The sequence below is a fragment of the Palaemon carinicauda genome, chromosome 23, assembly GCF_036898095.1.
Source record: "Palaemon carinicauda isolate YSFRI2023 chromosome 23, ASM3689809v2, whole genome shotgun sequence".
In the NCBI taxonomy this organism is placed as follows: domain Eukaryota; kingdom Metazoa; phylum Arthropoda; class Malacostraca; order Decapoda; family Palaemonidae; genus Palaemon; species Palaemon carinicauda.
In genome coordinates, this window is record NC_090747.1 from 67,505,028 (window position 1) to 67,529,935 (window position 24,908).

A 24,908-nucleotide genomic window follows, 5' to 3' on the forward strand; every position below is an offset into this window, starting at 1 on the left:
ACAAATCAATGAAGAACTGTGGTTGGTGGTTGTATAAGCCTATATTAACCTCTAAATGAACAAAAACAAAAACAAAATGAGTTATAGTACCAAACAACTACTGTATTATTTACTGCGTCTACCGTAAACATTGCCGATACCTGTATGCCACAGTTTGCATCACAAATCAGGTCAACATATGTTACCCAGTATGTTATATTTATATTTGTGGAACAAAGTAACATTCATCATCATCATCATCATCTCCTCCTACTATTAACACAAAGGGCCTTCATTAGATTTTGCTGGTCATCAATATCTTGAGCTTTTAAATCTATACTTCTCCTACTTCACACTTCATAGTCCTCAGCCATGCAGGCCTGGGTCTTCCAACTCTTCTAGTACCTTGTAAAGTCGTTAAAAGTTTGGTGAACTAATCTCTCTTGGGGAGTGTGAAGAGCATGCCCAAACATTCTCCACCTACCCCTCACCCTGATCTCATCAACATATTGCACTCGAGTAATCTCTTATAGTTTCATTTCTAATCCTGTCCTGCCATTTAACACCTAATATTCTTTTGAGGGCTATGTTCTTAAATCTAAAGAATCGGTTGAATATTGTTTCCTTGGGTATTAAAATCCACAATTATATGCGTTGTATATTTTAACAATAGCAGGAGATTTTGCACTTTTTCCAAAGTGCCTCTTCAGCTGAAAGAGGCACTTTGGAAAAAGTGAGAAAGCTCCAGCTTTTTTAAAATATACAACGCATATAATTGTGGATTTTAATACCCACGATCAACAGACACGGCATGGTATTTTATTCAAGTTATTGTTTCATTGTCATACCATGACTCTTGTCCATACAGAAACACCAATCTCACTAAACTGATACATAGCCTGATTTTTATATGTAATTTAAGGTGATTTGATTCCCCAAATTTTGCTTAAACTAGCCATTGTTTCTAATTTGCTTTTTTCAATCTTTTATCAAACTCAAATTTTAAAGACCCTATATTACAGATAATATTACCTAAATACATAAATGATTCTACCTCATTAATCCTTACTCCTTCCAATGATATTTCATCTTCCATTTCATATTCCGTTCTCATAATCTTTGTATTACTTCTATTTATCTTGAGCCCAACCTCATGTGATATTTCATGCATTCTGGTAAGCTAGCATTGAAAATCCTATGGACAGCGTCATCAGCATACTCTAGGTCAGCTAATTTCTTATTACCAATCCAGTCCAATTCTTCTCCACCATCCCCCACTGTTCTATGCATTACAAAATCCATGAGGAGGATAAACAACATAGGTAATAACAGTTTTCCCCTGGAGTACTCCACTGTTCACTGGAAATTCACTTGATAGGACTCCACTATCATTAACTTTGCAATTGCTATGCTTATGATAAGGCTTAACTATATTGACACAGGTATGTTACGGTACAGGATATTATGGCACTATATTTCTTGTCAGTCAATTAAGACGCGTTCGATCTCTTAGCTATAATAACAATGAATGAATGAATGATTTAAAGTTTTCAGGCATCCTGACATCTAAGGTCATTGACGCCGGTAACATTTAATTTATGTATACAAAAATAAAAAAATGAAATAAAATGAAAAATTAAAGAGTATTCAATTAAAATCATAAAAATTGAATGTCATAAAAGTTAAATATTTTTCAGAAGACCTGCTTCTGAAATAAATCTAAAAATGCCACTTGCATGGTAGGACACATCATTTCCAAGAATCTTGGCAAGGATGAACCTGCCACCCTCACCTCGAGCCTCAAACAAGTATCTATTCCGCAAGTTGTTATAATTGGGGCATTCGGTCAACAAATGCCTTACTGTTAGAGGTACTAAACAGTTGTCACAATACGGTTGGTGTTGGCCCTTCAGCAGAAACTCATGTGTCAACCGAGTGTGACCAATACGGAGACGACAAAGACGTCTCCCATTTTCGGGGCATCATATTATACCTCCAAGGAGATATGTCATTTGTTACTTCCCTCATTTTATTGCCATCTTGACTATCCCATTGCTGTTGCCATTTATTGCAAACCAATTTCTTGATGTCAGGTAAGAAATCATTACAGGGAATGGGATACCTTCTTGGCAGCAACTCGGATGCAGCCTCCTTAGCCAGTGAATCTGCCTTCTCATTCCTGGACACACCTACATGTGCTGGAACCCAACAAAATTGAACTGTTATAGCTCTCCGTCCAATAATAAAAAGCCATTCTAAAATCTTTAAAACTAGAGGGTTATTAGAATTAAAAACTTCCATAGCTTGAAGGACACTCCTTGCATCACTAAAAATTGTAAAATTACCCTCCTTCTCCAACGCTATTTTCTCAATATGCCATACAGTTCGGCAGTAAATATGGAAGTGGTCAGAGGAAGTGCACCTCTACAATTAAAACCATTACTATGTACTCCAAATCCAACGCCAGCATCAGATTTGGAGCCATCAGTATAGATAAAAGTTGATCCTCTATGTTCTTTAACATATTCATTAAAAAGAGACCTGGCTTCTAGGTCTGACATATTCTTCTTATCTCCAATAAAATATTTACAAAAAGATATCTCTGGTAACTTCCATGGAGGCGTTGATGATACCTTGAATGGAAGTACCTTATTTCTAATTATATCCAGACTATTTAATAATCGTTTCACCCGAAAGCCATAAGGTTGAGGAGATTTTGGGTGCAACTCAAAGTATGATGCGTGTCTTACAAGGCTTGCAGTCTGGAAGGCTAGAGAGTTAGGGAGTCTTTGCAATCTAAACCAATACCGAAGAATGGAAGACATTCGGTAAAGGTCTAGAGGTAACTCTCCAGCATCAACAAGGAGACTTGGGATAGGCGAGGTTTTAAAAGCTCCAGTAGACAATCTAATACCTGCATGATGTATCGAGTCTAATATTTTTAACCGGCTTGGGGTGGCTGAAGAATATACCTCATAACCATAACAAATTTTGGAAAAAATCAAGGCCTTGTAAAATTTTAAAATAGTATTGCGGTCTGCCCCCCATGATGTATGGGACAATACTTTTAAGATATTCAGAGCTTCAACACATTTAGCTTTTAGCGCTTTTAGGTGAGAAACCCATGTAAGTCTACAGTCAAATATCAAACCTAAAAATTTGGTTTCCGATACACATGGTATCCGTTGACCTTTAATGTATATATCCGGGTCTGGGTGTACTCCCCGGATACGACAAAAATGGACAATGGTAGTTTTACTTATCGAGAACTTAAAACCATTCATGTCAGCCCACTGGATAATTTTATCAATAGAGAGTTGGATTTTTCTCTCAACCATTGCCATTCTAGTGCCAGCAAATGATATTGAGAGATCATCCACAAATAATGTTGAGAGAACATCCTGGGGAATGGCTGAGGATATCCCATTAATTGTTAGTGCAAAAAGGGTTACACTCAGCACACTACCCTGAGGAACTCCTTCTTCCTGGTACTTACTCTCTGATAGAGTTTCCCCCACTCTCACTTGAAAAACTCTACGTGAAAGAAATGCCTGAATAAACAGTGGCAGCTCTCCTCTCAATCCCAATTCATGAATGGTTTTAAGAATACCATATCTACATGTGGTATCATATGCCTTTTCAAGGTCAAAAAATACTGTAACATGGTGCTGTTTGGAAGCAAAGGCTTCACAAATAGAAGACTCAAGTCGTATCAACACATCAGTCGTTGAGTGCATTTTTCGGAATCCACATTGAATCGGTGATAAAATACCTTTCTTTTCAAGGTACCATATCAGCCTTGCATTGACCATCTTCTCCATGATTTTACATAAACAAGATGTCAATGCAATAGGACGATAGTTTGCTGCTAAAAACTTGTCTTTACCGGGTTTTAAAAAGGCTAAAATAATGGCTAGTTCCCAAACACTTGGGTAACTATGATCATGCCATATTCTATTAATAATGCTTAAAATAAATAGCTTTGTATTAAAATCTACATGTTTAATCATTGCATATGGAATTCCATCGGGTCCAGGGGCTGTATCGTTGCAATGAGCAAGTGCGGAATCAAATTCTCTTTCAGTGAAAGGAGAATTATACAACTCTTCCCTTCTTGTTGCAAAATTTAAAATTTTCTTTTCTTCAGTGCTCCTATACTGGTGACCAGGGGCTCCTTCACACTTGCTGGATATTTTTTGAAAAATGATTAGCCAGGGCATTGCTAACTTCATTTGCTTCAGTTACATACTGGCCATTCACCTTCAACACTGGTGGTGGGTTGGGGGTGAATTTGCCAGCTATCTTTTTTACTTTCCTCCACACAGAAGATGGTGGTGTTCTACTGTTAATGGAGGAAACAAAAGACATCCATGACTGGCGCCTTGCTTCTTTCATGGCACGACGGAACTGTGCTCTACATTTCTTGTACATAGTTAAATTCTCATCAGTTCTGCGTCTACGCAATCGTGTTAAAGATCTTCTTGTGGCTCTGTGGAGTGCAGTTAGTTCTGAAGACCACCACGGGACTGGTCGTCGTTTGAATAACCCTGTTGTTTTGGGAATTGAATTGACTCCTGCTGTATGAAGAGTTCCATTCAGTAGGTCTATGGCATCATCAACACTTTCAAACTGTTCTGCTCTCCCTTCGATTTCACTTAGCTCGGAAAATTTAACCCAGTCTGCCTTGTCTAGATTCCAACGTGGCGATCTTTGCAAAGGCGGACCCTTGTTGGTGTTTATAATGATTGGTGCATGATCACTAGTATGCCAATCATCTAATGTCCTCCAATAAAAATCAAGAAGGCAGTTAGAGCTTGCAATTGAAAGGTCAATGCATGACAAAGTACCTGTCTGAACATGGAAGTGTGTGGGCTCTCCTGTATTAAGGAATCCCACATCCTCATTCTCCACAATTGATGAGATAATATTGCCCCTTGTGTTGGTCAAAACATCACCCCATAAAGGATGTCTACCATTCATATCTCCCAGTAAGAGAAAAGGTTGAGGGAGTTGTTGAATGACCTCTGCTAAATCATCATACAAAATATTATCATTTGGAGGTAAGTACAGAGAGCATATTGTATATTTTCTCCCTATATCAATTTGTACAACAACTGCCTGCAGGGTTGTACGTATAGACATGGGTATTTGGGGAACATCTCGACGAATGTACATGAGACTTCCGCCATGGCTCCCTGCTTGTTGATTATATGGTGTTCTATAGCTAACATACTCTCGAGGACTAGGAGTGTTAGAATCAAGCATACTTTCCTGTAGACATACAATTATGGGGGAATGCTCATGAATTAGGAGCTTAAGTTCTTCTTATTTCGCCCTCAAACCCTGACAGTTCCATTGCAAAATGGAGGAGAAAACTATGGATTATTTCTGGAAGACATCTTGGATGAGGTCTTCCCATTAGCAGTTTTTAATTTAACATTATTACCAGTAGGTTTCTTCAGAGGTGGTCTTGTTATGTTGGGTTTAACGTTGGTGTTTTTCTTTGTATTCTTTTTATCTATTTGTTGAGGTGGATGGTGGACCTCAACTTGAATTTCTGATTTATTCAGTCCATCTTCTGGTTCATTAGAAACATCAACAGACAAAACATCAAATTTATTTGATGTCATAACCTTAACGTTTCTAATGGAGGGTGGAGAGAGAGATGGAGGTCTCTCTCTTTTGCGATTAATAGATGGTGGGATTCGAGGTTTTTGCATCTTTCCCACAACAGGTGCATCAGGTAAGTTAGTCTTAAGTGGAACCTCCATCAGATCAGGCAAGGACATGGCCTGAGAGAGGTTTGTATTACTTTTTGTAATGGGGGCTGAAGGCTCTACAGCAATGGGCAATGACCTAGTGTTAATACACCGTGGTAAAGCCTCAGGAGGTGATATGGTTACCTCGTTATTTGACATTTTGTCAGATAGTATACTTTTTTTTGAGCTATTGGCAGTGCTAGGTTGGTTTGATTTTAATGCCTTAGCATATGTATTTGATTTATTTAATAGTCTTTTGGCATGGGTCACACTTATGTGTTCTAAGTTTGATTTGTTGAGGGCAGCTTCCTCCAACTTATATAGCTCGCAGATCTTGTCTGTGGATTTGTGATTCGAGCTGCAATTTAAACACCTGGCTCCAAGTGCACACTCTCCATGGTAAGATTTGGAGCAAATACCACACATCTTCTCATTTTTGCAAACTTTGGACGGGTGCCCAAATTTAAAACAATTAAAGCATTGCAATGGCTTCTGCTTGAAGGGTCTTACTTTAATCCTTTCGTTCTCGATAATAATATTAAAAGGTACATCAGCATCCTGGAACGTAAGGATTATCATTGATGTACCTGGGACTTCATGAACTTTCCAAACATTTAATGGACACATGGCCAGTATCTCCTCCTCTGTAAAATCATATAGATCTCTGTTAAAAACTACGCCCCTTCCGTAGCTAAAATTTAGGTGGGGTCTATAATAACAAATCCAACTAAAGTTTCAGAGGTTGTTTTCCTTATTACCATAGTCAGTGCGCAGTTATCATTAAATGTATGTATAATTGTGTATGTTTCTGAAATAAATGTATTTAATACCCCTATTATGTTTAGCACCTATATAAAATAAATGGTATTACAGAGTGTCCATGACATCCTACTGTATTAGTTTCTGTATAAAACTGACACAAAGGTAATGTTTACACAATGCCGGTACAGTTTGATGTGTTACTTTCACAGTATCTAGAATTGGCTCTACTGTATACCTAAATATTAAATGGTATGCATCTTTCTCTAATAAATACATTTAGTGTACATGTCATTTGGTTCATCCATGTAAAATAAATGGTATTACCAGTACACATATCATGGTATTTATGGCATTAAGATAGTTTTTGTAAAGTATGGTAATCGATGCTATGGTAGTGTTTACACTAGGCAGATATGTTTAATGAGTAGGTACGGAAATGTACCTTGCGCCGTCAGCTCTTGAGCTACCAGCTACATATACCGTATTCCATGAAAACTTAGGGTAGTCTTACGCAGCAAGCATTGCTCAAAACCTCTTTTTTTAAATGAAATTCAGGGAGGTCATCTTATACAGCCAGTCATCTTATACCCTGGTATATTATTATTATTACTATTATTATTATTATTATTATCATTACTATTAATAGCTAAGCTACAACCATATTTGGAAAAGCAGGATGCTATAAGCCCAGGGGCCCCAACAAGGAAAATACCCAAGTGAGGAAATGAAATAAGGAAAAATGAAATATTTTAAGAACAGTAACAACATTAAAATAAATATTTCTATATAAACTATAAAAACTTAATAAAACAAGAGGAAGAGAAATGAGAGTGCCCGAGTCTACCCTCAAGCAAGAGAATGCTAACCCAAGACAGTGGAAGACTAGGGTACAAAGACTATGGCATTACCCAAGACTAGAGAATAATGGTTTGATTTTGGAGCGTCCTTCACCTAGAAGAGCTGCTTATTATAGTTAAAGAGTTTCTTCTACCCTAACCAAGAGGAAAGTAGCCACTGAACAATTACAGTGCAGTAGTTAACCTCTTGGGTGAAGGATAATTGTTTGGTAATCTCAGTGTTGTCAGGTGTATGAGGACAGAGGAGAATCTGTAAAGAATAGGCCAGACTATTCAGTGTATGTGTATGCAAAGGGAAACTGAACTGTCTTGGGTGAAGGATAATTGTTTGGTAATCTCAGTGTTGTCAGGTGTATGAGGACAGAGGAGAATCTGTAAAGAATAGGCCAGACTATTCAGTGTATGTGTATGCAAAGGGAAACTGAACTGTCTTGGGTGAAGGATAATTGTTTGGTAATCTCAGTGTTGTCAGGTGTATGAGGACAGAGGAGAATCTGTAAAGAATAGGCCAGACTATTCAGTGTATGTGTATGCAAAGGGAAACTGAACTGTCTTGGGTGAAGGATAATTGTTTGGTAATCTCAGTGTTGTCAGGTGTATGAGTACAGAGGAGAATCTGTAAAGAATAGGCCACACTATTCAGTGTATGTGTATGCAAAGGGAAACTGAACTGTATCTATAAAGTTGGTAAAAGCCTAGGACTTTCTAAGTGGATGGTGATGGCAGTAAGTTTAAATATAAAGGACTCAGGGTTGTATACAGTATGAGGAAAAATATAAATTACTTGGAAAATTTGTGATTTGTTCCTACATAAATACAAACATCATCCTTTACTTAGGAGACTCATCCTTAGGTGGGAGGAAGTCCCCTTTTCAACTGGCTGGAAATATAACATGAAAACTCGCAACTCAAGCATCTTGGATGCTTAAGACAGTAATTTCCTTACACCTCATGAATCCATGAGGGCCATTAAAAGGGTTGCACTCGAGCCGGAATCCTCTGTGAAGCAGACCTGAAAAGTAATGGGTCTGCTGATGGTGTTTATGATTATGGGTTTTCATGGCTACATCACATTTCCCTTTTAAGTAATGCGGGGAAAACTCTCTCATGCTTGAGCACAGAATAGCTACAATCAGACTGGGCTTACCTTACTATCGAGTCCAGCTGGCGAGGTCTTTCAATGCTGTACCACAAGAGGAGAAGATTGAAAGGAAAAAAAAATGTTAATCATTCTTTGATTTTGTCCTAGTCTTATACGTAACCTTCGATGTCGACCCGCAGTTACTGGTCTTGTGAGGAGTCAATGTAGATATACCACCTGCTGAGCAACTACAAAAAGCCCTAGGGAGAATGTGTCTAGGGACCTGCGGATCACATCCGGCAGGTAGTGGGCGGTGAACGTCACCTGACGCTTCCACATACCTGGCTGTTGAGGCTTCCACATATCTGACTGGAGAACCTGCATCACAGACAAATTTCTTCTGAAGGCTAGAGAAGTTCTAATGCCAATAACGTCATGAGCTCTAACTCGTGTGCATTCCATGGAAGGTGAAGTGAACATTCGAGAGATCATCTCTCTCAACCAGAACAAGATCATATTCCAGGAGATGACCTTCTTGGATCTCCCAGTACTTACAAAGAGATGCTGCAGGCAAGATCTAACAGGCCTCGTACGATAAATATCTGAAATTGTGCACTGAAGGGCTCTGAGTTTTCACGATGAAATCAGGTATGAAGGAAAGTGAGACCTGGTTCCACCCTTGAATGGGTTGATGTTGAATGAAAGTCTGTGTAGCTCTCTAACGAGCTTAGCCATGATTAAAGTAGAAAAACCGTCTTCAGGGTAAAGTTCTTGTCCGAGGTTCGCCTCAATGGTTTATAGGGTGCTCCCTTCAGGAATGCAACACTTTTATCACATTTCAGGGAGGTAGACTTACCTCATCTGGAGGGCAGGTCTGCTCAAAACTCCAAATAAGCATAAAACTTTCCTCCAAAGAACTGTCTACTCCCATTAGTCTAAGGATTTGACTCAAGGCTGAGCAACAGCCTTTTACCAATGAAATGGAGCAGTTTCTCCTTATGGAGGTAGTATAAAAAGTCTGAAAGCAAATGCAGAGGCTATGAGAGTAGAGATACCTCTCCCATGACACCAACCACAGACATTTGCTGCACTCTCTATCAAGATAAGCCTTTTTCAGAGAAGATATACTGAATAACCTTCATGCATGAAGATGAAGGGATCCCAATGCACTGAGCATAAGGCTGATGTAGAAGTTCCAGGAAAGCTGAAAATTCTTTTGAAGTCTTTGTTAGGAAGAGCAGCAGGTTTGGGTACCACTCCATCTGTGGCCACTTTGGAGTTACCAACTTTAACACAGAACCAGATTCGGAGTGTCTTTTACTTAGTTCAGGGATCTTTGCAGTAGGCAGGACGGTGGAAAAGCATATGCGTCAAAGACATCCATGAGTGCTGGAACACATCCCTGAATACTGCTCCTGGGGCTGGAACGCGAGAGTAGTAGATCGGGAGCTTGTCGTTCAGTGACGTCGCAAAAAGGTCTACTGTCGGAGAACCTCACAAAGTCAGGATCTGATGTCATAAAGACCATTCCGTGTTGACTACTGTATCTGTGTCTTAATGCTCAACTTATATGCTACCCCATTCCTTTTGCCCAAGATGAAAAGGGCCGACTTCGCTAACGCATTGAGTTCTGCCTAGCAACCCAACCCCGTGGGCATGCTCCGAAGAGCAATGCTCAGTAGAAGGAGAGTTCCTGGAAGGGTGAGGGTAATCTGCTCACAGAACAGATGCTAAAGAGGCTGGACCAAGATCATTCTATACAGGTGACACGACGACGACCAGAAACTCCTGCAGATGCCGGTGGGGCGATGACCACTGGAGGGCGTTTGGAAGCAAGGAATTACTGAAGCTTCCCCTCCGAAGGGGAACCTTGGATGACCAAGGAGGGCCACAGTATAAGAAGAATGTCAGACCTCTGAAACATAGAAGACTCCCCTGAGGAGGAGGAACTGCCATTTCGTCAGGGGAAACGGACGGATCTCCCTGCCCCAGGGATTACCCTAAGGTTAAAGGGGCACCACTCTTATTCAATTGATCCCCAGATGAAGCCAACGGAGAACAGTCAGACGGAAGAGCACCGGGATGGAAGAACCTGTCTGGGCCTTCTTCGACTTCGAGGATGACCCGGAAGGAAAAGAATCTCTCTTAGGCTTCTTCTTCCTCCTCCGGCCATACTTCTCCCACTGGGAGGATGGCCACTTCTAACAATAATTACAAGGACACTTGTGGGTAAGTATGCTCTTGGCATTGAATACACAACTGATGAGTATCTCAATCAAGGGTACTCTTAAAAGTAATGCAGGTCTTCGGTGCAACATGAAGACACAACTGATGAGTGTCTTAATCAAGGGTACTCTTAAAAGTACTGCAGGTCTTGGGTGGCACTCTCTGACATTTCCACATAACAGGGGGCCTCCTCGATGAAGCCTATACTAAAGCAAACACTCAGGAAAAGAAAGAGATATAAAGAATTTGTAAAATTCTGTCAAAAATAGTTCCAGCCACTGGGAGATGTGCACTCACTGACAGCTGAAATCTAAGTAAGTTGCGAGTAAGTCAGCAGAGGGCGAAGGTGGGGGGTTGTTGGTCGCATCCCCGCTACCAATAGATAACAACCTATTGGTTGTTGACATCTTGTTATAATTGTAAATCCCATATTCCAACTTCACAATTATCTCCACGTCTAAGTAAAGGACTATGGTTTATATTCCTGTTGGAATAACCCAATTTTAATTTTCCAGTCACAATACAAAATAAATACTTTCCTTTCATCAATTGTAAAAATGAACTTGCATAATAAGTATTACTATACTAGTCCTCTTAATAAATAGGGTGCACTTTAGAGCAAAGTGTAATATGCTACTCTATATTTGAAACATTGATAAATAGCCACCACCCACCCTGCACATGCGCGCACACACACACACACACACACACACAGAGAGAGAGAGAGAGAGAGAGAGAGAGAGAGAGAGAGAGAGAGAGAGAGAGAGAGAGAGAGATTGATTGTGTTATACTTTCACTCACTCAGTCATTTCAGATATGGAAAATGTATCACAAAAATGACAAATTCGGAGATAACTTGTATTTTTCCTAACCATACAAACCTTAGCTATTTACATAGGGGTATTACTTTCGGCGTAGCTGAAAGGCGAGCCATTAGATTTTTAACAAAGGTTAACTACCCTCTCGCTAGCTAGCGAGGGGGTAGGGGAGGGGTAGCTTGCTACCCCTCCCCCTCCCACACACCGGTGAAATGCCTCACTTCGCATAGAGGTAGGACTTGCCTTGGGGGACAGGGCAGGCGGGCAAATATGTGTAAATAGCTAAGGTTTGTATGGTTAGGAAAAATACAAATTATCTCAGAATTTGTCATTTGTTCCGTAACCGAAATACAAACCACGCTATTTACATAGGGTGACATACCCCTTAGGAAGGGCGGAAAGTCCCCAGCCTACTGGCTTTGGCTTTACCCGGGGACTCAGAATCCGAGTGAGCAGCACTTCGAGAAAAAGTGTCCCTGCACCTCGCAAGTTCCTTGCTCCGCAAGGAACGTGCGGCCTACATAAGCTTGTATGTGGAGGGAAGAAGTGTGACTTGTCCTAGTAAGTCGATCTGAAGTCCTTCAGCTGGAATTCTAGGTTAGGACGTTCCCAATACCACCTCGTCAGGGTATGGGGGACGCGACAGTATTATCTTAATACTAGGGACACAAGGAAGCATGGTTTACCTGCAGAGGTTTGAGGTCAGCTATGCAGAGAACCCAGGATGCTGCTTTCCCCAGGAGAGGGGAGGATGAAGAAAGAAGTAAGGGCCAGACATACTTCTTCCGTTCATGCAGTCTAAAACCGGGGTAACAATTCCCTCAACCTTCTGCTACCTGTCCAATAAGGAGCCTGAGGTTAGACCAGCTGTTGTGTAGCCACCACAGGGTAATAGAAAATGTATCAAGACTCCTGTGGGTCACATCCTGCAGGTAGTGGGCTGTGAAGGTCATTAGACGCTTCCAGACTCCAGCTTGTAGCACCTGCGTCACAGAGTAGTTCCTCTTGAAGGCCAGGGACGTTGCGATGTATCTGACATCGTGTGCTGTAAGGCGAAGTGACGGAGGAGGGTATGGATTCAGGTCGTGATGAATGACCCTTGAATCCGGGCTGAAAAGGCATTCTTGGTGACCCTCCTATGCGTCCTTCCTGTGCTCCCAAACTGGGCTTGCACGTGAGGACGAACTGCAGCTGTTCTTAAAGATAACCCCTCCGGTTCCTTACTGGGCAAGAAGGAGAAGGTCTGGGTCATCTGTTACAGAACGGAGACTCGAAATCTTGAAGGAGTCGAACCGAAGGTCCGGGACTCCAAGATTCTGAGTCTAGTAACCAACTCAGGGACGAACCTGAATGTTACCTCCCCCTATCCTCTTGAAAGGGCGACGTCGTACGAGAGACCATGAAGACTGCTTACACGCTTGGCCGAGGCCAGAGCGAGCAGGAGCACCGTCTTCCAAGACGGGCGACGATTAGAGGCCTGACGTAATGGTTCGCAAGGAGATCTCTTAAGAGTCTTAAGAGCCCGAACCATGTTCCATGGAGGAGGTCTCACTTTCGACTGGGGGCAGGTAAGTTCGTAGCTTCGTATGAGTGAAGAAAGATCCAGCGGGGAGGAAATGTCTATTCCTTTCAGCCTGAAGGCCAGGGTAAGGCTGAGCGATAGGCTCTCACCGCCGAGAGCGAAAATCGTATTTCCTCCCCCCGATAAACAATAACTCCGTTATTGCTGGAGTAGAGGCATCAAGGGGAGAGATACCTCTCCCATGACACCAACCACAGAAAACACTCTACTTCGCCTGGTAGACCCCTGCGGATGACTTTCGCAGGTGTCGAGAACTCCGCTCCGCGACTTGTTGCGGAGTGCCTCTTTGTGAAGAGGTGCTAGATAGTCTCCAAGCGTGAAGCCGAAGCGATGCTACGGCTTGTGGTAGATGTTGCAGTGTGGTTGTTTGAGTAGCCCGTGTGGTGGGAGAAGCTCTCCCAGGAGTTCCGCCAGGGGATGCAGAAGGTCCGGAAACCGTTCTGCATGATATTGCAGCGGAGCCCTCAGGGTCATCGATAGGTTGACCGACATTCTGGTCTCGTTGAGCCCCCATCTCAACAGACAAAATGGTGGAAAGACGTAGGCGTCGATGTTGTCCCCCCATTGTAGGAAGGCATCTTGCCAAAGAGTCTTGGGGTCTGAGACTGGGGAGGTAGTACAGCGGCAGCTTGAAGTTCAAGGCTGTCGCGAACAGGTCCCCCAGGTCAGGACTTTGTTGGCTACTAGGGGCAAAACACCCCCAGGTACTCTCTATCTGTGAGGCTCTGCTCAGATTGTCGGAGAGCACATTCCTTTGCCCGGAATGAAGCGAGCCGAAAGTGGTATTGAGTGGACTCCGGTTCATCTCAGTATCTCTACTGCAAGATGCGAATGTTATGAAAATGTACCTCCCTACTAGTTGAAATACGCCACTACCGTGGCGTTGTCGCTCACGGAGTGGCTCACCAGGGTCTGTTGGAACTGTTGAAGGGCCAGACTACGGCCTTCAATCCTTCTGGTTCTAACCATATGCCTGTTTCAGAACATGCCCCCCCCCCCCTCTTCTTTGACGAGTCCGAGAACAGCATCAAATGCGGGGGAAGGACGAGAAGATCCACTCCCTTGCAAGAGGTTTCCGTAGGTCAACCACCATTGCAGGTCTAATCGTTTCGCTGGTCCCCTAGGGACCCGAAAGTCCGGTGAATCGTTGCTTTGATTCCACCGGGACTTGGGCCGCCAATACAGGGATCTTATCCTGAGGTGACCGTTCAGAACTAGACGGGTCAAGGAGGAAAGGAGACCTAGGAAGCGTAACCAAGATTGGGCTGAAAGCTCTCCTCGTCTGAGGAAAGGTTCTGAGACTCTCCTCAGCCTTGCTATACAGTCATCTGATGGGAAGGCTTGGAGATAGGAGTCAATATCATGCCTAGATATCCCAGATGTTGAGATAGAAGCAGAGAAGACTTCTTGAGAATTACCATGATCCCTAGATCTTAGTAAAGTCCCGGAAGCTTGTCTTGGTGTCGAAGAAGGGTCAATTCCGAGACTACCGGAGTTAGCCAGTCCTCCAGGAAGCGAAGGAGGCGGAAGCCTGCTCCTGAGTGGCCATGAAGATATCAGGGTGAATCTTCTGGTGAAAACCTGCGGTGCTGTGGAGGGATCGCAACACAGCATCTTGAACTGGTACATCTGTTGTCTAGGCTGAATTCCAAGTGCTTCCTGGAAGACGGATGGAATGGGATCTGGAAGTACCCGTCCTTCCGATCCAGTGCATATGAAGTCTTGTGGTCTCACTACAAGTCTGATCGATTCTGCTGTTCCACGCTGAACGAAGTTTGTTCGACAAACTTGTTCAGAGCTGAGCGGTCGATGACGGGACTCCAGCCTTCAGATGCTTTCCTTACAAGAAAGAGTCGACTGAAGAAGCCAGGGGGGGGGGGAGCCATCAACGACCCTTTGGAGGGCATCCTTCTAGAGCATGGCCTCTTCTGCCCGAAGGGCTAGCCCCTTTGCCGATCCCATGGCATAGAAGCTCAGCGACACTGGATTCGCTGTCAGTGGAGGTAGAAATGTTAAGAACGAGACGCGATATCCTTGGCTAATCACGGAGATTGTGCAGGAATCGGCCCCGGGATGCTGCTATCTGAAAGCGTAACTTTAGGCATCCCCCCAGTGGGAAACCTGCAGGGGGGTTGCCAATCCTAGTGTTTGCGGCCTCGGCCGCTCCCTCTAGGATTATTCCCTCCCCGGGAGGACTTCCCGTCCTTCTTGTCCCTGACAGGAGGGGGCTGCTGTTTGGACACCTTGTCTTAGCTGCCGGAGCCAGTTCCGATGGCCTAGGCTGACGAGGCTGTATGTTGAGGCGCTGGAGGCTTGCGGGGGCTGGATGTAAACGCCTTTGGAGGAGTGAATCGTGATTCGACTTTCTCCACATTTCAGCTGTCCATTTCCCCGTCTTTGGGCTCGAACAAGCTCTTTCCAAGGATGGAAGAGTGTCTGAGTTTGCCGACATCCACAGTTGGGACTTCCGAGAGGAACTTCTCGGTCACTGCATCTCAATGCTTCAACATCGAGTTTGTCCGCAAGTTCGAAACTTGGCGTCGGAAAACGATGGTGCTTGTGCCCGAGAGGAGGAAAGTTCCCATGATCTTCCTGGAGCTTCCTTGTACAAATCCTTAGCTCGCAATCGGAGAGGGAAATCCCTGGTAAGCCCCTTCCACTGAATGGTGGAGAGGAAGAGCTAGACCAGGCACCCCCATTTGATGGGGACTGCCTGAAAAGAAGGAGAAGAACGTTGCCCAGACACTTCTGAAGATTCTTCCTGCTCTTGCACGCGCCATGCTTTGCGTTCACAGGGTGAAGATCGTGACGATGATGATCTGGAAATACGCGCTCCAGAAAGCTCGCCAGGTTGCCCGTGTCGCGAAACCCGGTGGGAATCGCGATCGAGAGTGCCCTGGCGCTCGCGCGATGATACAATCGATGGTTCAAGCGCGGGCGAACGTGGGCGCGCGGGCGTTGGTTCGCGCGCAGGCGAACGTGGGTGCGCATGCGCGCGGCTAGAAGAATCAGCGAGGGTGTAGAACCAATGATGAGGTTGCGCGCAAGGACGGGCACAGGAGACTCTCGTGAGCGCGCGGGCGCGCAGAGACTAGTGAAGATCGTCGGCGAGGAGGTTAAGGAATAATCTTCTTGCCCGCGCCCAGATCTGGTAGATCGTGGGCGTGAGGGTGAACATTGGCGCGCATTGCGCACGTCAGGAAAGGGCGCGCATATGTGCGCTGGCGTACTGAGAAGGAACAATCTCATTGCCTGCGCCCAGATCCGGAAATCGTGGGCGCGAGGGGGAACGTTGGCGCGCATTTGCGCACATCAGGAAGCGCACAGATGTGTGCTGGCGAGCAGGGAAATCGTGGACGTTCAGGAGACCGTTGGCACCCATGGCGCGTGGCAGAAAAGGGAGCGCAGGTGTGCGCCCAGATCCGGAGATCGAGGGCGCGAGGGCGAACGTTGGCGCGCATTGCGCACATCAGGAAAGGGTGCGCCCTATGTGCGCTGGCGAGCAGGCGATCGTGGGCGTTCAGGAGACCGTTGGCGCCCATGGCGCGTAGCAGGATAGGGCGCGCAGACGTGCACTGGCGAGCTGAAGAGAGCTGGCGCACAGAAGGTCTCAGGAACACAGGTGAGCGCTGGCGCGCAGGAGGGCACTGACGATCAGAAGATCTACGGCGAGACTCAGCTACAGGAGATCGTGGTGCACAGCAGGCTAGAGCGCTACTATGCGCGAGCGCGCAGGAGATCGTTGGCGCGCAGGTAAAACCTGGCACTTAAGGGACTTACCCACATTGTGGAATAAGCCCCTTTGCCCCGAAGGGACCGGAGCACGTTGGAAACGAGGTGCGTTGGCGCCCACTGCGCATCTGCGTCCAGGAACGGAGATGAAGACTAGAAGGTCTGGCAGGAGTCAGAGATCGCGAACGATCTTCCGAGGGTCACAGAAGCAGTTGCAACGGTCGGTACTCGTCGAGGACGATCCTCTGAGGAGAGCGTCGAATGAAGATGAAGACGACCTCGGACAGGAGCACCATCCTCAGTCCTCCGAAGAGGAGTCTCTGATAGTGAACTCCCCCGAGGGGAAGAATCACTTGCAGGAGAGACCGTTGGCATCAGCTGCCCCCGAAAGGAACTGAGCCCTCAGCAACAACAGCAACAACAGCAACAACAGCAGGAGGAGTCCTCCAAAGAGGAGTCTCTGTGGTAACTCCCCCGAGGGGGAGAAGCACTCACAGGAGAGACCGTTGGCATCAGCTGCCCCCGAAGGGGACTGAGCCCTCAGCAACAACAGCAACAACAGCAGGAGGAGTCCTCCGAAGAGGAGTCTCTGTGGTGAACTCCCCCGAGGGGGAGAAGCACTCGCAGGAGAGACCGTAGGGCTCAGCTGCCCCCCAAAGGGGACTGAGCCTTCAGCAACAACAGCAACAACAGCAGAAGGAGTCCTCCGAAGAGGAGTCTCTATGAGTTTCCTCCCTCGCGAACGAGAGAGGTAAACACTTCGTAGAAGAGACTGAAGATGGAGCCCATAGGGCCGATGGGTCAGCAAGTGACCTAAAAATAGAGCAATCCTCCGAAGAGGGGCTCCTGCAGCTGCTCAGCCCCTTGAGCGTAGCTGCAGGTGCGACCGCTCAGCACCAAGAGCATAGTCGCAAGAATTCCATGGTCCGGGCTTGCAACCGCTCAGCCCCTTGAGCAAGGTTACAAAAGCGGTCGCTCCGCACCAAGAGCATAACCGCCGGAGGACCAGGAACAAATAATAATAATAATTAAGGTAAGAGAAGTTCCCCCCAGAAGGGAAAAAAAACTCAAACCTGGGCAGGGAACTCCCTCGGAAGGGAAGTTACCCACCCAAGGAGGCGAACCTCCTGAGAGTTCTAAGATGAACTGAAGAGCTGTCAGTTGTCACGGGAGAACTTCCAGGAGAAGGAGACACTCCCCTGACGAAGTCCTATAGAGGAGGCAGCAACAGCAGACTCCCCAGGCCCCAACAAGACAGCTCTGCTTCGTCGTCACATTAGGCAAACGAAAAAACTAAATCGTTAACTGTGAAAATAAAAAAAAAAGTAATTAGTTAACATTCATTCCCCCGGGGAGACTCCGAAGAGGAACCCCGAGGGAAAAGAACACAAGAATTACACAACAGGCATGTTCCCTCATCCCCCACTTACACTCACGGGGAAGGGGGAAGGGCGGAGAACTGTAACAAAAACAGAATTATAACATTATAATTATGTAATTCAATTAAGAATGTTCACTAAAAGTAAGAACGAAAAACCCCGAAGGGAAGTGTTCTACAAAAAAGCTGAAAAGTTAACGAATACAATTAGATTTCATAAAAAAAAAATAATTGAGATAAAATGAACGGCGTAGCAGCTCCACCCGTACGGGAAGGAAGCTACCGTAGTACGTAGTAAAGGTAGTACGTAGTAAAGGTAGTACGTAGTAAAGGTAGTACGTAGTAAAGGGTGAACGACCTCGAGAGAGAGAGAGAGAGAGAGACCGTAGTCAAACTACACTCTCAAGTTTCCTTCGCTGAAACCCACATTCCCCGTAGGAAAGGAGGAGCAGCGGAGAAACAATAAGTCCAGCGATTACGACTCTCCACAGTGCCCGAGGAAGGAGCCGAAGGAAGAACCGAAGGACCAAGGAAGAGATCGCGATCCATGAAATTACACCGTGGTGGCCTGACTGCCGGGCGGACTACACGGTGATATCGTACACTACACATACACAGCACGAACACTGAAGAGGAAACTTACTGATTTCTATACTCAAATATATACATAAACATGACAATATGTTTACATATATATTGAGTATAAGAAAAGTAAGTAATTACGTAAAGACAAAACATTAAATGGCTGCCATGCGAGGACGGGAACAGAGACGTCTGTTCGTCGTCCGAGCCAAAAGCGAAGTGGGGCATTTCACCGGTGTGTGGGAGGGGGAGGGGGTAGCAAGCTACCCCTCCCCTACCCTCTCGCTAGCTAGCGAGAGGGTAGTTAACCCTCGTTAAAAATCTAATGGCTTGCCTTTCAGCTATGCCGGAAGTAATACCCCTATGTAAATACCGTGGTTTGTATTTCGGTTACGGAACAAATGCAGAATAAACAAAGATAAATTGGAAATGCAATAATAAAAATCAGTAAAACTATCCTACTTTATTAACCAACCTTGAAATCAGACTCCCAAAGTGCTCATAGATTAGTTATTAGAATATGAAAATACAAAGCAAACTTTGTAATAAACCAAACATACTACTACCCACATAAAAACACGCGGTTAGTAACCGAGTCTTACAAGTCCTACCTGGTAAAAGCTTAGCCTGTGGGAAGAAATAAGCATACTGCTTTTCAACCCGTGATAAGTACTCATGCGGAGATAATGGTAGATCAAGAGATTTCACAATAGCTTCTGCAAGTTCTATACCCACCCTCCCCATTAATGGACATTTTATTTCCCAAGTGTAAACTTTCCCATAAGTATCTACAACAGCCTGAGTCGATTCTGAATACAGTTTCTCAGTGTCTGAAAATATAACAAAAAGAAAATATAACAATTTACAGTATTCTTAAGTTCTTGTAAATCCCCCATTCTCATTCCATACACAAAAGCATACACCAAAAATTTTTCCTTTAATCAAGATTATAAAATGCAACATGAAAGACTGCCATATAGACTTTTGATATGAGCTTTTGAGATAGGGTAATCACAAAATTTTTCAGAGAAAAAATCCCATAATTCAAGTGTTAAAAAACTTTATCATCAAGTATCCAAAACTATATACTGTATGTAGTTAAATTAGCTGTAAATGGTAACAAAGAAAAAGGAAAACAGTCAAGAACATTTAAACTAGCCATCTGCAAACCTCGTGGGAAAAATGGGGGAATTTTACCTTTAGACTTCAGTATTTGATAAAAAAAACACTTATTATCTGTCTAGACAGGGTATAACTCTACCAATTCCTTAAGTAGTAATTCATAATGTCAAACAAGAAAAAAATGGTGGTTGGTAGGATGATGATATAAAGAAATTCAAATAATAAATGTATACAATAGTTTACAGTGCACATAAACACTTGTCAATCAGGAGTAACATCATTTAGTTGAAATAACAATAACTATGTACTCAACTCCTTTTAAAACTTAGCTTCTAATTAACCACTACCAGAAATTCTGACCTTTTTATAATAAATGTATACAATAGTTTACAGTGCACATAAACACTTGTCAATCAGGAGTAACATCATTTAGTTGAAATAACAATAACTATGTACTCAACTCCTTTTAAAACTTAGCTTCTAATTAACCACTACCAGAAATTCTGACCTTTTTAATGCCGTTATTCAATGCCTCGACCTCATGGCCAGATTTATATATTGAACTATGCTTGCATTTTGCCAGAGAAACCAGTTGATTGCTACAAGATATGCTACACCCATACTAGGTAAAGCGAGAGAATTCAAGGAAGAAAGCCAGCATGATTAATAATCTTGGAGGATTATTCTGATAAATGCTGGCCTAAAGAGCTTCATGAAATATTGAAATACGCTGAAACAGGGATTACCAGGTCTGAAAGGGTAAAGGCATCATGCTATGTGTAACCCATAAACTGCATCAAAATGATATTTTCATATTAAAATAAATTTTTGAATATACTTACCCGGTGGATATATATGTAGCTAACGTCTCCAACAGTCAGCAGATTCAAAACTCGCGGGCGATCACAGTGCTGTGTTGCTGGGTGTACACTAGCAGCACCACACGGCAGGATACTATCACTATTCCCAAATTCTCCAGTTCTTCTCAGCCCGTAGGGTCTCTAGAGGGGCGGAAGGGTTGGTATTAATTATATATATCCACCGAGTAAGTACTATATCAAAAAATTTATTTTAATATGAAAATATCATTTTTAAATATTTAACTTAGCCAGTTGATATATATGTAGCTGATTCACACCCTTGGTGGAGGGTAAGAGACCAGCATTAAACACTGTAGGAATATAAGCTCAAGAGTTTTGACATTAAAAACAAACTTAAGTATTAGTACCTGATAAGGAAGCTGACTTTGATGATACTCTGCCTCATTAGTCCGCTATCCTTATGAAGCCCAGCGATCCACTCAGGGGGCTGAAAGACCTCTAGGAGCTGTCATATCTAGGGTGAACACCCCTATAACAGGACCTCAACAATACCATTGATCTGGGCGTTCTCAAGAAACAAGTTTGACCACCCGCCAAATCAAAAGATTGCGGAAGACTATCTCAGTCTCCACATACAAACCAAAAAACAATAGTTTCAAGAGAAGAAAAAAGGTATTGGGATTAAGGGAATGTAGTGGTAGAACCTTCACCCACTACTGCACTCGCTGCTACGAATGGTCCCAACGTGTAGCAGTCCTCATAAAGAGTCTGGACATTCTTTAAATAATGTGAAGCGAACACAGATTTACTCCTCCAAAAGGTTGTGTCCATAATACTTCTAAGGGATCTATTTTGCTTGAAAGCCACTGACGTTGCCACTGCTCTGACTTCAAGAGTCTTAACTTTCCATAAACTCAGGTCATTCTCACTTAAGTGAATGTGGGCCTCTCTAATTAAAAGTCTAACGAAAGATGACAAGGCGTTTTTCGACATTGGTAAGGAGGGCTTTTTGACTGAACACCATAAAGCCTCTGAATTACCTCGTAACGTTTTGGTTCTGTCCAGATAAAATTTTAGCGCTCTTACAGAGCACAAGACTCTTTTAATTTCATCACCAACCATATCCGACAGGTTGGGAATCTCAAACGATTTAGGCCATGGATGAGATGGTTGTTCATTTTTGGCTAAGAAACCAAGCTGTAAAGAGCATACTGCCTTATTGGAGCAGAAGCTGATACAGTATTCTTGCTAAAGGCATGCACTTCACTTGCTGTAGCAAGGCTCACTAAAAAGAGAGTTTTGAGAGTAAGGTCTTTGAGGGAGGCTGAGTGTAGAGGCTTAAATCTCTCAGACATGAGAAACTTAAGGACCACATCCAAGTTCCAAGCTTGAGTAATGATTTGACGCTCCTTGGAAGTCTCGAAAGACTTGAGAAGGTCTTGAAGATCTCTATCATTAGACAAATCCATATTTCTGTGTCTAAAAACTGCAGCTAACATGCTTCTGTAGCCTTTAATAGTTGAGGCAGAAAGGATACGGTTATTCCTAAGATGAAGCAGGAAGTCCGCGATCTGTGCTACAGTGCTATCGGATGAGGAAACAGAGGAAGACTTGAATCAATCTCTAAATACCTCCCATTTGGATTGGTAGATCCTGATGGTAGAGGATCTCCTTGCCCTCGCAATCGCTCTAGCTGCCTCCTTCGAAAACCCTCAAGCTCTAGAGAGTCTTTCGATTGTCTGAAGGCAGTTAGACAAAGCACGAGGAGGCTTTGATGGAATCTTTTTATGTGAGGTTGACGAAGGAGATCCATCCGCAATGGTAAACTTCTTGGAACGTCCACCAGCCATTGATGTACCTCGGTGAACCATTCCCTTGAGGGACAGAGGGGAACAACCAACGTCAACCTGGTCCCTTCATGAGAGGCGAACTTCTGAAAAACCTTGAGAAGGATCTTGAATGGAGGAAAGGCATAAATCTCCAGGTGAGACCAGTCCAGTAAGAACGCGTCTATGTGGACTGCCTCTCGATCTGGAACTGGAGAGCAATAAGTAGGAAGCCTCTCTGTCAATGATGTCGTGAACAGGTCTATGGTAGGTCGACCCCAAATCCTCCATAGTTTCTCCCACACATCCTGGTGAAGCGTCCACTCCATGGAGATGACCTGTCCTCTTCTGCTGAGACAGTCCTCTATAACATTCTTTTCTCCTTGAACAAATCTCGTAAGAAGGGAGATGTTTCTTTCCCTTGACCAAACTAGGAGATCCCTTGCAGTGACGAAAAGGGAGTGAGAGTGGGTCCCTCCTTGCTTTGAGATATAGGCTAACACCATGGTATTGTCCGAGTTCACCTGCACCACCTTGTTCCGAATAAAACTTTCAAAACTTTTCAAAGCCAGATGGACCGCCATAAGCTCCTTGTGATTTAAATGAAGCTTCTCCTGATCTTTGGACCAAAGACCTGAGCATTCTAGTCTATCCAGAGATGCTCCCCAACCCAAGTCCGAAGCATCTGAGTACAACACATGGTCTGGGTTCTTGGGGGCAAGCGAGAGACCCTCTCGACGTCTGAGGTTGTTGTCCCACCACTTCAGACATGTCTTGATTGAGTTCGAGAGAGGAATGGAAATCGCCTCCAAGCCCTTCTCCTTGTTCCAATGTTGGTTGAGATGAAACTGGAGAGGGCGAAGGTTGAGCCTTCCCAGGGAGACAAACTGTTCTAGTGATGAAAGAGTTCCCAGGAGGCTCATCCACACTCTTACAGAACAACTGCTCTTCTACTGAAATTAATGAATTTTTAACAGGGCTTGTTCTAACCTTGTGGGCGATGAAAAAGCCCGAAAAACTCGACTCTGTATCTCCATCCCCAAATAAAGAATAGTCTGGGACGGAGTCAGTTGTGACTTCTCTTTGTTCACAAGAAGACCTAATTCTTTGGCTAGGTCCAATGTCCATACGAGATCCTTCAGACAGCGGTTTAATGACGACGCCCTGATTAACCAGTCGTCTAAATAAAGGGAGGCTCTGATTCCCGACGAATGTAGGAAGCTCGCTACATTCCGCATGAGCCTTGTAAAAACTAGAGGAGCAGGGCTGAGGCCGAAGCAAAGAGCTCGAAACTGGTACACTTCTTTCCCGTACATGAACCTTAGATAACGTTGAAAGATTGGATGGATCGGGATATGGAAGTACGCGTCCTGGAGGTCGAGAGAGACCATCCAGTCGCCTTCCCTTACTGCTGCTAGAACAGATTTGGATGTTTCCATCGTGAACTTTGTTTTTAAAATGAACACGTTGAGTGCACTCACATCTAGCACTGGTTTCCAACCTCCTCTGTTCTTCAGAACCAGGAAGAGAGGGTTGTAAAAGCCTGAGGATTGATGGTCCAAGACCTTCACCACCGCCCCCTTCTCTAATAAAAGAGACACCTGATGTTGTAAGGCCTGTCTCTTTGCTTCCTCTCAATACCTGGGAGAGAGGTCTATTGGAATTTGTACAAGAGGAGGTTTCCTTAAAAAAGGGATTTTGTAACCCTCCTTCAATAAAAGGACAGACCATTGGTCCGCTCCTCTTCTCTCCCATGCTTGCCAGAAGTTCGTCAATCTGGCCCCTACTGCTGTCTGAAGCTGTGGACAGTCAGACTCTGCCATGGCTGGATCTGGACCCCCTTCTCTTACCTCGTCTTCCGTCAGAACGAGAGGTGCCTCTGTTGGAGGCTCTGCCACGAAAGGGAGGAATGAATCTTGAAGCTGGCGTATCTAACTTGTTTTTGATACTGGAAAAAGATGAAGGCAAAACTTTGCGGGCTGTTTTGGCCACTAAATCATGCGTATCCTTCAACGCAAGAGATGACACAATATCTTTGATAAGGTCTTGAGGAAAAAGAGCACGTGATAAAGGAGCAAACAGGAGCTCCAACTTCTGGCATGGAGTAACTCCCAAAGAAAGGAATGACCACAAAGATTCCCTCTTCTTTAAAACTCCTGCAGTAAAAACAGCCGCAAGCTCGTTTGAACCGTCCCTTATAGCCTTGTCCATACAGGACATAATCTGGATGGCAGCATCATTGTTAGAAGGAGACACCTTCTTACTTAAGGCCCCCAACGACCAATCCAAAAAATTAAAAACTTCGAAAGCACGAAATACTCCTTTCAGCAGATGATCAAGCTCTGAAGAAGTCCACAAAATCTTGGAGCGTCTCATGGCTAGA

At 44.1% G+C, this 24,908-nt stretch overlaps 1 protein-coding gene across 2 annotated transcripts in view; it reads right to left on the reverse strand.

Moving 5' to 3' along the window:
- Positions 1 to 24,908, reverse strand: part of Gs1l (GS1-like) — a 255,445-nt gene that overhangs the window by 166,275 nt on the left and 64,262 nt on the right. For both annotated transcript variants that reach the window (XM_068347005.1, XM_068347006.1), the window contains one exon: positions 19,368 to 19,586. In XM_068347005.1, coding sequence (XP_068203106.1) covers positions 19,368 to 19,586 — 219 coding nt within the window. The remainder of the gene's footprint in view (positions 1 to 19,367; positions 19,587 to 24,908) is intronic.